This window comes from Erpetoichthys calabaricus, chromosome 18 (assembly GCF_900747795.2).
Source record: "Erpetoichthys calabaricus chromosome 18, fErpCal1.3, whole genome shotgun sequence".
Classification (NCBI taxonomy): domain Eukaryota; kingdom Metazoa; phylum Chordata; class Cladistia; order Polypteriformes; family Polypteridae; genus Erpetoichthys; species Erpetoichthys calabaricus.
The window spans coordinates 16224949-16239193 of NC_041411.2; the positions used below are offsets into that span (position 1 = coordinate 16224949).

A 14245-nucleotide genomic window follows, 5' to 3' on the forward strand; every position below is an offset into this window, starting at 1 on the left:
GCCTTAAGTTGTAAAAGCACATCCCTTGCTCAAGGTCGACCCCGGATCAGGAGCCACAGTCCAGCCCCCTCCCTGCAGGCTGGGCTGACGAAGCGCCGACTCTCTTTCGGCCTTTAGCCACGCCCACATTCATACAAAATAAGCTGGAAATGCGTCTTAAAAACGGTTGATGCATCACAATGCAGATCTTCACCCTGGAAAAATGGGGCAGGAAGCGCCATTGCTTCCATTTAAGTGTGAGCCTGGTTCACAGCCCACTAACTACAATGATGTAACAACACGTTAACAATCCATTTAAACTCCTTCTAAAATGAGGGCTCGCTTCATATTTCGGAACTTATGTACCATTTTATGAACCGATCATTTCGGGAGGAATAAAAAGATGTAGTACTTTGGCCCATTGAGCAAATCTCCCCACAGTGGCAAACACAGGCGCAGTGGTAGTGCTGCTGCTTTCCAGTAAGGAGACTGTGGAAGATTGTGGGTTCGCTTCCCGGTTCCTCCCTGTGTGGATAGCGCTTTGAGTACTGAGAAAAGCGCTATATAAATGTAATGAATTATTATTATTATTATTAAACAGAGTGGCTGGAGTAACAAACTCTGAGCTGCCCACATCTAACTATGCAAATACAGGCAATGCCACATGGGTGGGTCTGAAACCCTAACCCCACCCCCTGCAAGTCCACGCCCCTCAGCTCATTTCCACCCATCCTGCTGTTCAGGCTACTTGGAGAAAATGAGAGGTAGAAGGGAGACCCCTTCCCATGTTTAACAAAGTTGCCACAGCTGTTGAAATGTGAGAGATCCCAAATAGCCTTTTTAGCTTATTATCTCATGGGCCAGGGGATAAGGCTTCAGAGCTTGAACCTCAGAGTGGGTGGTTCAATTCCCAACCCTGGCAGCAAATTCCTCCACAACAACATCTCAATCTGCTATTAAAGAGAACTTGTGGTCTAGTGGATAAGACAGTGGCCTCCAAGACCTGCGGGTGTCAGTTCAATTCCCAACCATGGCAACAAAGACCTCCACCACTGCTTAGGTGGGTAGTCCAAGCTGTGCTTTTGTTGAAGTGTGTGAGGAGAGAACACAAATAGCCACTTTAGCCTAACACTAAAGGAGACCTGTGGTCCAGGGGATAAGGCAATGGACTTTGAGACGCAAGGTTGGTGGTTCAATTCCAACCACAGCACAGAAGCCCCCACCACCAATGTCCAGGTGAGTGGTTGAAGCTACCATTATGTTAAAGTGTGTGAGTAGAGAACAGAAATAGCAACTTTAGCCTAACCCTAAAGGGTACCCATGGTCCAGGGGACCCAAGGTTGGTGGCTCAATCCCCACCCCCAGCCAACCAGAGGATCAAGGGTCCCCACAGAAGCTCTTCACCACCAATGTCCAGGTGAGTGATTGAAGCTACTCTTATGTTAAAGTGTGTGAATAGAGAACACAAATAACAACTTTAGCCTAACTCTAAAGGGGACCTGTGGTCCAGGGGATAAGGTGATGGACCCTGAGACCCAAGGTTGGTGGTTCAAATCCCACCTCTGGCAAAGGGTCCCCACAGAAGATGAGTGGTTGAATCTACTCTTATGTTAAAGTGTGTGAGTAGAGAATACAAATAGCAACTTTAGCCTAACTCTAAAGGGGACCCGTGGTCCAGGGGATAAGGCGATGGACCCTAAGACCCAAGGTTGGTGGTTCGAATCCCACCTCTGGCAAAGGGTCCCCACAGAAGCCCCCCACTGTCCAGGTGAGTGGTTGAATCTACTCTTATGTTAAAGTGTGTGCGTAGAGAATACAAATAGCAATTTTAGCCTAACTCTAAAGGGGACCCGTGGTCCAGGGGATAAGGCGATGGACCCTGAGACCCAAGGTTGGTGGTTCAAATCCCACCTCTGGCAAAGGGTCCCCACAGAAGCCCCCCACTGTCCAGGTGAGTGGTTGAATCTACTCTTATGTTGAAGTGTGTGAGTAGAGAATACAAATAGCAATTTTAGCCTAACTCTAAAGGGGACCCGTGGTCCAGGGGATAAGGCGATGGACCCTGAGACCCAAGGTTGGTGGTTCGAATCCCACCTCTGGCAAAGGGTCCCCACAGAAGCCCCCCACTGTCCAGGTGAGTGGTTGAATCTACTCTTATGTTGAAGTGTGTGAGTAGAGAATACAAATAGCAATTTTAGCCTAACTCTAAAGGGGACCCGTGGTCCAGGGGATAAGGCGATGGACCCTGAGACCCAAGGTTGGTGGTTCGAATCCCACCTCTGGCAAAGGGTCCCCACAGAAGCCCCCCACTGTCCAGGTGAGTGGTTGAATCTACTCTTATGTTGAAGTGTGTGAGTAGAGAATACAAATAGCAATTTTAGCCTAACTCTAAAGGGGACCCGTGGTCCAGGGGATAAGGCGATGGACCCTGAGACCCAAGGTTGGTGGTTCAAATCCCACCTCTGGCAAAGGGTCCCCACAGAAGCCCCCCACTGTCCAGGTGAGTGGTTGAATCTACTCTTATGTTGAAGTGTGTGAGTAGAGAATACAAATAGCAATTTTAGCCTAACTCTAAAGGGGACCCGTGGTCCAGGGGATAAGGCGATGGACCCTGAGACCCAAGGTTGGTGGTTCGAATCCCACCTCTGGCAAAGGGTCCCCACAGAAGCCCCCCACTGTCCAGGTGAGTGGTTGAATCTACTCTTATGTTGAAGTGTGTGAGTAGAGAATACAAATAGCAATTTTAGCCTAACTCTAAAGGGGACCCGTGGTCCAGGGGATAAGGCGATGGACCCTGAGACCCAAGGTTGGTGGTTCAAATCCCACCTCAGGCAGCCAGGATAAAGGTGCCAGCCACAAGATAAGAGATCACCACTCTTTTGTCCCCACTTGCAGAGAACACTAACAGCACACTTACCTTCTTGTTCCAGCAGCTAACACAGCCAAGGTGATAAGGCATTGCCCCACCACTGCCACCAACAGATGGTGGAGCTTCAGCAAATTATTAAAAACATCAACATAATCCAAATACACTCAGCCAGGGGCATACTAATGTTAGTAAGCACTTTGCCCCACTAGGCTGATGCCCATCAAGTGCCCATCTGTTACTTACCACCACTGCTGCTGCTGCTCCTTTCTTGTCCCTGGGTCAGCATGGTGTCCATTTGTTGTTGTCTGCACATGAAGACTCTGCTCCAGTGTTTGGTGGGCTGCCACTGATGCTGTATTTCTGCATTTGGGTACCTCTAACTGGTAAGCTTCTTGCCCCCACAAAACTAAACATAACACCCAACACCCTCTATCCACAACTTCGAAAATCATTGCAAAAGGGTTCAAGGCAGAGTACAGGAACAGACAGGAGTGACAGGACAATGAGGGACACTTCAGGTCATGTGTGTGACCTCTTAATGCCGGTGCTGCTAATGAAGAGGCACAGATTTAGGAAACAGCAAAACACAAATAGGCTGCTGAGCAAGCAGGCCAGTCTGACACTGAACAGATGACACCACATGCGTTAAAAGGAAGAGACGTCAAACACCACACTGCTGTCAATGAATGACATGCCACCTGTGGCTCGGACTCTGGACCTGGCCGGCCCAGCCGTTGTATCTCAGCACCACTTGCCTAAAGCTCTTTAGAAACTCAAACACTTCCCACTTTGTACCACACACACATTTAGGCCCAAACTGAATGCCAGCAGACACACTGTAAACTAATTAGACCAGATACCAGATTTTAATAAAGAAAAAAACAAAGACACATGGTCTTAAAGGGGGGCCGTTAGGCACTCAAATGGTGAAACCGATAACTGCGTAACAGTAACGGCAGTCACGGGAGCCCAGCTGACGAGAGACGGTAGTGAAGTGAACCCGTGACCAGCTGAAGTGCCCACATACCACATCTGCATGGATTCATGGGGCACACTCCAGCAAGTAGCTTTGCTTTACACAGTTGTATAACTTAAGCGTGTAGACGCTGTCACATTACTGTGGACCTACTCGCAAGCAATCAAAAGGACACAAAGGACAAAGCCAGAAATAGCCCAAGACCGAGAAGCCTGTGATGTCACCTCAGCCTGAACTGCTCTGACCTACTGTGCTCCCTTTCCTGAACGCAGTTTCAGACAATCCAAATTGACCAAAATGTCCTCCTTTGGAGAAACACAATTCACTTACTGCTTCGGACATCTGAACCTCAACAGAAGCAATCTGGAAAAAGAGGGGCAGCGCCATCTGAATACACCACCGGTGTAGTGGGCTCCATCCTTAGACACAGCACATCAGTAAAGGACACGAGGGAAGCATTGTCTGAATTGTCGGTAACTTGCTTGTCATCGTCACCATCATCAACTGCTTAGGTCACCTTCATCTGCCTATAGTAAGAGCTAACCACACTACCTACTGAAGACAGGCAATACAAGTTGTGTAAAAATATTTATATGTACCTTTTCTCTGGATATTGCAAGCAGCACTCCCATAAAGTGCGCGCACTCTTGTCATTTCAAGGCGCCTTGCTCACCTGCTATCTGCTTTTAGAATTCCCATCTCTGAAGACGACTCTCAGCGTGCATCCAATGCCTTTACTCCTCCTTGTGTGTCTCACACTTGAACTTTCTCTTTCAATCACATCACCAAAGCCAAAATGACCTGTGAGATTGCTCAAAGGGCCTGAACACACACACACAGACAGACCTTTGTGTTTTATTATATACAGTGGTGTGAAAAACTATTTGCCCCCTTCCTGATTTCTTATTCTTTTGCATGTTTGTCACACAAAATGTTTCTGATCATCAAACACATTTAACCATTAGTCAAATATAACACAAGTAAACACAAAATGCAGTTTGTAAATGGTGGTTTTTATTATTTAGGGAGAAAAAAACATCCAAACCTACATGGCCCTGTGTGAAAAAGTAATTGCCCCCTGAACCTAATAACTGGTTGGGCCACCCTTAGCAGCAATAACTGCAATCAAGCGTTTGCGATAACTTGCAATGAGTCTTTTACAGCGCTCTGCAGGAATTTTGGCCCACTCATCTTTGCAAAATTGTTGTAATTCAGCTTTATTTGAGGTTTTTCTAGCATGAACCGCCTTTTTAAGGTCATGCCATAGCATCTCAATTGGATTCAGGTCAGGACTTTGACTAGGCCACTCCAAAGTCTTCATTTTGTTTTTCTTCAGCCATTCAGAGGTGGATTTGCTGGTGTGTTTAGGGTCATTGTCCTGTTGCAGCACCCAAGATCGCTTCAGCTTGAGTTGACGAACAGATGGCCGGACATTCTCCTTCAGGATTTTTTGGTAGACAGTAGAATTCATGGTTCCATCTATCACAGCAAGCCTTCCAGGTCCTGAAGCAGCAAAACAACCCCAGACCATCACACTACCACCACCATATTTTACTGTTGGTATGATGTTCTTTTTCTGAAATGCTGTGTTCCTTTTACGCCAGATGTAACGGGACATTTGCCTTCCAAAAAGTTCAACTTTTGTCTCATCAGTCCACAAGGTATTTTCCCAAAAGTCTTGGCAATCATTGAGATGTTTCTTAGCATAATTGAGACGAGCCCTAATGTTCTTTTTGCTTAACAGTGGTTTGCGTCTTGGACATCTGCCATGCAGGCCGTTTTTGCCCAGTCTCTTTCTTATGGTGGAGTCGTGAACACTGACCTTAATTGAGGCAAGTGAGGCCTGCAGTTCTTTAGACGTTGTCCTGGGGTCTTTTGTGACCTCTCGGATGAGTCGTCTCTGCGCTCTTGGGGTAATTTTGGTCGGCCGGCCACTCCTGGGAAGGTTCACCACTGTTCCATGTTTTTGCCATTTGTGGATAATGGCTCTCACTGTGGTTCGCTGGAGTCCCAAAGCTTTAGAAATGGCTTTATAACCTTTACCAGACTGATAGATCTCAATTACTTCTGTTCTCATTTGTTCCTGAATTTCTTTGGATCTTGGCATGATGTCTAGCTTTTGAGGTGCTTTTGGTCTACTTCTCTGTGTCAGGCAGCTCCTATTTAAGTGATTTCTTGATTGAAACAGGTGTGGCAGTAATCAGGCCTGGGGGTGGCTACGGAAATTGAACTCAGGTGTGATACACCACAGTTAGGTTATTTTTTAACAAGGGGGCAATTACTTTTTCACACAGGGCCATGTAGGTTTGGATTTTTTTTCTCCCTAAATAATAAAAACCATCATTTAAAAACTGCATTTTGTGTTTACTTGTGTTATATTTGACTAATGGTTAAATGTGTTTGATGATCAGAAACATTTTGTGTGACAAACATGCAAAAGAATAAGAAATCAGAAAGGGGGCAAATAGTTTTTCACACCACTGTATTAAATCAGTGTCCAAAGGCATCTACACTTTTAGAAGTGATTCACTACAAATGAAAATTGTAGTTATGTAATCACCACCAGGTAAGCATCACCCTTTGGGGGTGAGACCCACTGCTTTCATATCAACTAATAACCCCTACAACCACATATCTTCTTCGGCCTCCCACTGGAGCTCCCCAACCTGCATCTTGGTGTACCTCACCACTTGTGCTACACATGTCCAAAGTGCCTTAACATCTATACTCTCCACGTCAAACCTTCCTCCTAATTGTGCGACACTCCACACCTCCACCTGATCACTCATGATTGTTCTGTCCGGCTTTGCTTCAAACTATGCTTTCATCGGCCATGTTTCACTTCCACAGAGCATACTGCTTTTTATTCAGTTTTTATACCACGGCAGCTCCTTCAGAAGTTTGAATGAAGCGCATCCCAGAATTCATCCCCAGCTTCTCCTACTGCTCTGCCTGCAGCCCCACCTGCACTAAACATGTCACCTCATCATCACAACTTCCCTTCTTTCTTCAAGCAGCTCCACTGCCAATATTTCACTGTGTCACAGTTCTTCAGTGGGGCCTTTGATGAGTTGATATACACCTTCAGGGCAGGCAGAGGCACAAGGTGATGTGCATGATTAATACTATAATAAATAATTTGTTGGTATTGTTCTACCATGACCAGCCACCATCTTTGGATCTTTTGGAAGGTGAGGCAGAAGGCTATGAATTATGGCTGTGCACAAAACAAAAGCTGAATCTTTTTTTTTTTATGTCAAGTGACTGAAATAGAACCAGCGTAGTCTGATTATTGAAAACCAGTAATGGCGTACTCCACGATAACGTGCAGGGAATCCACTTGACTTGAGCATTCCTAGTTTTCACCCTCTTTCTCTGTACATTTAGCATTTGTTTGCTCAGAGGTTGATGCGCTTGCTGCTTCCTGAGCAGCTCTTCTTCTTTCCTTCACCCTAGCGGCCCGCTTCTTCTGTTCTTTCCACGGCATCTTTTCGCATTAAAACTGATTTAAGTCAGTGTTTGTGTTGCAATTACGTTTTCCTTAATTTTTCACTTAAGGTGGCACTAAAGTCCAATCTGCCTCGAGAATGATTTAAGATATGAAGAGGTAGAGGAAGTGACGGCAAAGGTGGTAGGGGTTATTCTACACTAAAATGAAAGTAAGAATAACAACCTTGGAGGTCAATTATCACCCCCCGAAAGTGGACAGCAGACGTCACGTAGTATATGTGAACCAAATTTCAGGTCAATCGGTTTGTGAGCTACAGGCAATTTAAAATGTTAGATAGACAAACGGACAGCCAGGGTGGTGTATTATGTAAGAAGATAGCATATTGACACAGCAAAAAGAACACAAACACATTCAAGAACAAGTGGTCACAGTGTAACACAGAACTGCTGACTCAAAAACGGAAAATAGAGCACCACCCACCTTGGGAAATAGGGCCGCCATCTCTGTTACAGCCACATGTATTCTTTCGGAGCATGGCATAAAGCTACAACAGAAAAACAGAAAACGTGTCAATGTATTAATATAAGGTGTTACATCTTATGCAATATTCAAGAATGTCCAGCACCAAAAAGGTTTTATTCATTAAGTATTAACAAATAGACAAAGGCCTTCAGTCGAGCTGTAGTGAAGTGGGGGCTTCATAAATATTTTAATAACACTAACTACTTATTAAAATACAAACACAACTAAATAAGTTGGTCTTCATATTCAAGTTAACACATTTTGTTTGCTTAACTCTCACACTAGGCCTGACTTTAGCCATTCTACCTTAATTCACTGTATGTATCTTTATCATTATTATTATCTTTATTATTTTGGTGGGGAGACCAATATAAATAAGCATATGATTGTGCATACAAGTATTATTGTGTTGCACTCTTCGGCCAGGCAGACAATGTGTTATTTTTACATCCCATTTTATGACTAATTTCCCAGAACTGTAATAAAATGCAGAGTGTGTCAGTTGTAATTAGCACATGAGGTTTACATGCCCTCCAAGAATACTGGCCTCTGGATCTTCCAGATTGCTCTTCAGGGTTCTGAATTCTTTTTTTTAATTTATTTATTTATAAAGCTTTTGGAAGGAAACAAGTTTGTCTTTATGTTTTTTGTCCTGAGAATGCAGCGTCTACTTTTTGCTTGGCCACATAAAATGGTTTATGCAACTTTAGGAGGGCAGCAGGGTGAGCAGTCTATTCTTGCCAAGAAAGACATCATGGTGCTCATTTTCCAGGTCTGCGTCACTTGATAAATAATTGAGGAGTTCCTTTCATACAAGAGCTCAGTGTTTTGGTCTAAAGGTTTATTCACTAGCTCTTTTTTTAAGCGTACAAATCCGCCTACTTAAAATTTAATTTCAAAATGTTAACATTGCCAGATGAGGGAGTCCCTGTATGCATTATATGCCTTGCCACCCCATCCCCTACACACCATGGATGGAAAAGAAGCCAACTCATAATATACATCAATAAGACTTCCACCTTTAAGTAGAAAATAACTGGGAAGGCTGGCAATAGTATACATAGTCCAAGAAGCACAGCCTTTTGAAGAGAAGGCCCAGATCATGAAGTTTAAAATTCACTTTACTGTGCTCAGTTTCTAAAAAAGAACATTTCATGAAGATGAATCATCTCAAAGTACCTAAGCAGGATGGGTCAAAAAATGGATTTAAAAAGGAACTGTGCACTTTTGATCAAATTCTAACAGCCAGGCCTGCCAGTATAGACAAGTTCCCTCCTTTTTGAACATTTGCCTTACTGGTTAAGACTTCAAGCAATTAAACAATACAGTAAGATGCAGATTAGTATAGCAATATCAACTTTGTTCTCAAGTGTCCCAAATACTTAGCTCCTATCAGCAGCAGTCCCCTTTTGTGTCACTTTTGAGGTGATGTTGTTAATCGGCTCGGTGTTCATGCAGTGTACACGCAAACTGGCTAATCTAACAGTTAGGAAGCCCGTCCTAAGCCTATCATAGCATGAATTGAAGAGGAGACACTGTGCCTGGAAGGCAGGGACAGAGGCCAGAGTACCAGGAGGCAGGATCAGGCTGCTGGAGGCTCAGAGATTGCAGGGAAGGAGGAGATTTGTCGGTCCAAGGAACCAGGGTACTGAAACAGCCAAAACTGTTCCGCAGCCTTCGTAAGCTCTCACGCTCAATGGGTCTGTTTAGCAGGGAGAGAGGCAGGGAGTACAGGAGCCACACGTGAGCAATGAACACCCCCATAGGGGAAAAAGGAAAGAGAAGGAGACAGAAAAACAATGAATGAGAAAAAAAAAGTGGAAAACTTGACACTCCTGTGGCATGCAAGGGGAAAGCTAACAGTTCATAAACAAATAAATCAAGAACAAAAAAAAAAGACAATAAGTGCAAGATTTGAAAAGAACAATCTAAATATTAGCCCATCAGACTCAAGGATGAAATGGAAAAGGGTCGATACCACGATGATATTAATGAGCACACCACGCACATTCACCCTCACCTGTCATGCTTGTTCTCTTGAGCGGCTCGCAGGAGTTCCTGTATGTTTTTAGTTATTTGTTCCGTTTTTCGGATGACATCCTCAGTGCTTGGAAGAGTTGCATCTGGCTCAGAGTCTTGATCTTCTAACTCTGCGATTGTCCCCTCACCTTGCCAGCTGCTGCCTTTCTGCTTTGTTTTCCTGCTGAAACTGTAAAGATGTTTAATAGCAGAACAAAATAAGTTCCAACATGAGTGCACTTTTTCAATTGAAACAGCTTCTACCTATTTAATACATGTTTATTCCCAGGCCCAGATATTTAAACTACAGAAACCCAAGAGTTTTGATATTACCTGACAATTAAACACAGGGAGTCCCCACCTTAGCACAAAACAACTTCTCTCATGATCCAGATTTTATCACTTAATACTAGAACCTTCAAAATCCCAAAGCTGAACTTATATTCAAAGTCTGAAGCATTTTTGTCATCTTGAATCCAAAAGGCACAAAAACATGCTTCCTGGTTCCTACTGATTTCTGATAATAAATTAGCATGCATTTCACAGAGAATGTTATGGAAGCATCTGTGAATAAGTTGTTTTGCAAGTCAGAAAGCTATTTTCAGTTAAAATGTGGCCTCCACATCTTAACACTCTGACCCACAGTTCTTTCTCCATGGGGCAATGCTTGGTTTGGGGAAAAATAATCTAAAACTCTGCAATTTAAAACAAAAGACTAAAAGCTCTAGGAAGGCCAGATCAGACTAAAAGCACCATACCTTGGTAGAACGAAGGCTAGAAATTAACTGATTTTTAAGTTATGCCTTTAGTATTCAAGCAGTTCCTCTAGCTGCCACTAGAACGTTTATAATTCAAGCTTGTTAGTTTAATGCTTATTATCGAGTCCACTCATCATGCACTAAGATGTATTCTTCCCTTGCCTTCTGCCAACACTTCTTTCAGTGCATAAACACACACAATTCAAACTACTGCTCCACTTTTATCATCTTTGTGCTGCTACTTCATCAAGCACAAAAAACATGGGGTGGGGAAGAGGAGGTAATCCACTCACCCAGTGTCTTCTAGCTCCAATTCATTGGCTGTGTTGTCATAATCACTCTCAGGCATGCTGCTTTGCTTTTCTGCTTTGTAAGCCTGAAATGATCAGAAAAATGGTAACGGGCAGAGAAGGTGGGTTAGCTCGCGAGCAATAAGACCACTGTGCTGCTGGGCCAGATAATGTTTGCATCAGCCCGAGTCCACACCTAGTGGTTAGTTTTCCAGTTACTGTTGAAAGGGCTTATATCTCCTGGTGTAGGCTAATATGACAAATGAATTCAACTCTTACTAACAGCTTCTTCATACATCACTTAAATGCTACAGTATAGGTTTTCCCAGATTTACAGACTGAAGGTGTTAAGCTAGCAAGTCCAAAAGAGTTTTGTTAATAAAAAAATAACACAACACACAAGTGCAAAAACAAAATGTATACAGATGAAGAGAAGGCAACGGACTGATCACATCACCTTCAGAAGCCCCTTCAGCTCTCAGAGTGCCCTGCTTAGCCATTTCTGAGTCTGGATGTCACCATCATGTGGTGCAATCTGGATGCTTTTCTTCTCGTATATTATAGCTAAATAATGGGGCCAACCAAGTGTGGGTATTCTGATCATTCGTAGGACCCGATGGTATAGAAAGTTAACCAGTTATTGCATTATCTACAGATTTTTTTTTTAAGCTTATTTTCTCATTTAAACATGAAATGACAGTAAATAAAAAAATATTGTTCCTTAAATATATTAGGGGTGTCAAACTCTTTTTGCTTGATAATGGGTCATTCTCTAGATTAATTTTAGTTCAGGAACTTCTTAAGAGTTACGATCTTTAATTCCTTATCTACCTGCCAGTTAATAACAAGATGCAACCAACCAAGGGGGGCAACGACTAATTTAGTTAATCTGTACACTTAAGTAAAATGTATTGAAAGAAAAGCAAGAAACAAGTGAGAGTGAGGAGTGCTAATCTCTATGCTAATCTAGACGGACCTCAGAATAGGAGGTCTACAGAAGTACAGTTGTATGGAGTCCGATACAGACCGGTTCAGTGACATTCTTACTTGTGTGTGCTAATCAACAAGTCACCAGTCTCTGGCACCAGGATTGGAGAAGAAAACAAGCTTACTTCGAAACTTCAGCCTTCCTTATGTAGTACTGCAGGACAAGCTACACATACAAAGAACAGCAAGAACCGTCATCCAACCAAGAAACAGGTTGTAGTGGAGGTCCACAAATACTACTAGTCCTTCAGTAAGAGTTTGACACCGGAATCTAAAAATCAGACCAATATCTGGGAAGTGGAAAAATCTCCTTTCAGTTTGTGAGAATAATGAAACACATCCGCACCTGGGCACTCAGATGTGAACACTAATCAGCTGGTCCTCCATTGTTAACTTTAAAGGCCTTCGTTTTATTTTTAAAATAACTGGTTAATAATTAACCAATACACTTAAAAGGCAGATCATAAAAAACAGAAGAACTGATGAAATTAGTGAAGGTGGAACAATCCAGCTAAGCTTTAAAGAAGCATCATAGTCATGGCTAACACATCAAGCTGTTAATAACTTTGATGCAGCAAGGTTAGTCATGAGAACATCAAAACCTGCGGAAGCAGATAGTTTAGTGCTGTTAGGTCTTCATTTGAAGTGGGTTCCTACTGAGGCATAACTCAGACAAAATGATATCTGCACATGCATTGCTGTCATACATAAACTCGAATACAAGATGAAGGTTCAAAATGAACATTCTCCATCATAAAAACAAAAACGAGGTCAAACAGGACCTTTAAACAGCTAAACAATACATTTTGAATATTTGCTGAACCATTATTTTCAGGAAAAATAAACATAGTTCAGGATAGTTCACTGAAAACATTGAACTCTAGTGGATGGCGGCTGCCTATATATAGATCTTTTTTTTGTTTAGACTGTAATCAACTAGAAAGCTTCTGAAGTATTTCATTACACTTATTTGTGTTTCACAGAGCTAAGAAGGTACTGTACTGTGCCTCGATCACAGGGCAGCACACGGACATCTCAGCTAGCTCTTACTTTAACAGGAGTGATGTACTTAGTAGGCCTTCATAGTCTCCTACACTTTGTTATTCTGCAGTATAATGTTCGCCATAATGTGCACTAATGTAATTCGTGAATACTCCATCCATCCATCAAGTTTCCAAGACCCTTCTTTTCACTATGTAACACTGACGTATTATATTTATGCTAGAATATCTGTTCTTCTTCTTCTGGCTGCTCCCATTAGGGATTGTCACAGTGGATCATAACATCTTTAACTCTGCCACCTCCAGCTCTGTCTCTTGCTTTCTGGTCAGTGCCACCGTCTCCAACCCATATAACACAGCTGGTCTTACTACCATCCTGTAGACCTTCCCTTTCACTCTTGCTGATACCCGTCTGTCACAAATCACTCCTGACCCATTTCTATTAAAACTTGGCTTGCTGCAGTGTTACAATTAGCAGCTTGTCAGTAAAAATAAAATGAGTAACACTTTCTACTCTTATGCAACATTAGCCCACTTTTTAGAAACGATCAAGTGGAACTGGAGCAGAACTGTAGAATAAAATTTTTAACAAAATATTTTGAAGGTGATATGCTAAAGCAGGCTGCTCAGTTGTGGTCTTGCATGCTGTAGACTTTTCTTTGAACTTTAAAACTGAGGCTGGTTTTTAAAGGTCAGGTAGCCTACTCCACAGCGTGATCAGTCCTCTCTGAAATTTAGTGAAGCACATCCTACTGCTACGTCACAGGAGTCTTAAATGTTCAAAACTTTTTTTTGATTAATTTTAATTCACTTATTCATTATTTTAATATGCAGAAAGTAGTTAACCAAGAATGATATTTGTGTGCATTGTTAAGTTGGTGCTTAAATTAAGTTATTTTTGCAAAAGAACTAGTAGAAAGCCTGAGGGCGACTAATCCTTCCAAATCACTCTGTTGGTTTTCTCAGAAAAGCAAAATTTCCGACAGCACAAAATAATGACTGGTTAAAGAAGCAGAATCTCTCATTAAATGGCAAGTTCTACTAAAAAAAAAAAAATCACTAGATTCTAATTAACAAATCAGTCTGAACAAAATGTGAGACCAGGACTGAACGCCTCTTTCCTCTGAGGTTTGTTTATGTGGAAGACATTAGCAAATTAAACAGAAGGCTTGGTTTTCATTTTATTCTTAGTCTGTAATTTGGAGATGATGATAGACCGAGCTATGGTTCAGGAAAACGTCTGTAATTAAGCTGTCATGTCAACATCTTGTTGCAGACTATATAGTCTTTATCAAGCAAAAAACCGTTCAAGTTTATTAAATATTACCAAATACTTATTACAAGGCCTTCTTGGCGTAATAGGCCAAGTGACTATCAAGTGTGGAAAGGATTC

General features: G+C 42.5%; 1 protein-coding gene across 6 annotated transcripts in view; it reads right to left on the reverse strand.

The window, feature by feature from the left end:
* The window catches only part of git2a (G protein-coupled receptor kinase interacting ArfGAP 2a), a 63892-nt gene that overhangs the window by 2831 nt on the left and 46816 nt on the right, over positions 1 to 14245 (reverse strand). For 4 of the 6 annotated variants that reach the window (XM_051921387.1, XM_051921386.1, XM_051921388.1 and 1 more), the window contains 4 exons: positions 10868 to 10950; positions 9818 to 10006; positions 9368 to 9499; positions 7756 to 7819 (listed from right to left, as the gene is read on the reverse strand). In XM_051921387.1, coding sequence (XP_051777347.1) covers positions 7756 to 7819; positions 9368 to 9499; positions 9818 to 10006; positions 10868 to 10950 — 468 coding nt within the window. The remainder of the gene's footprint in view (positions 1 to 7755; positions 7820 to 9367; positions 9500 to 9817; positions 10007 to 10867; positions 10951 to 14245) is intronic. The other 2 variants (XM_028825074.2, XM_028825076.2) reach the window with 1 other exon arrangement.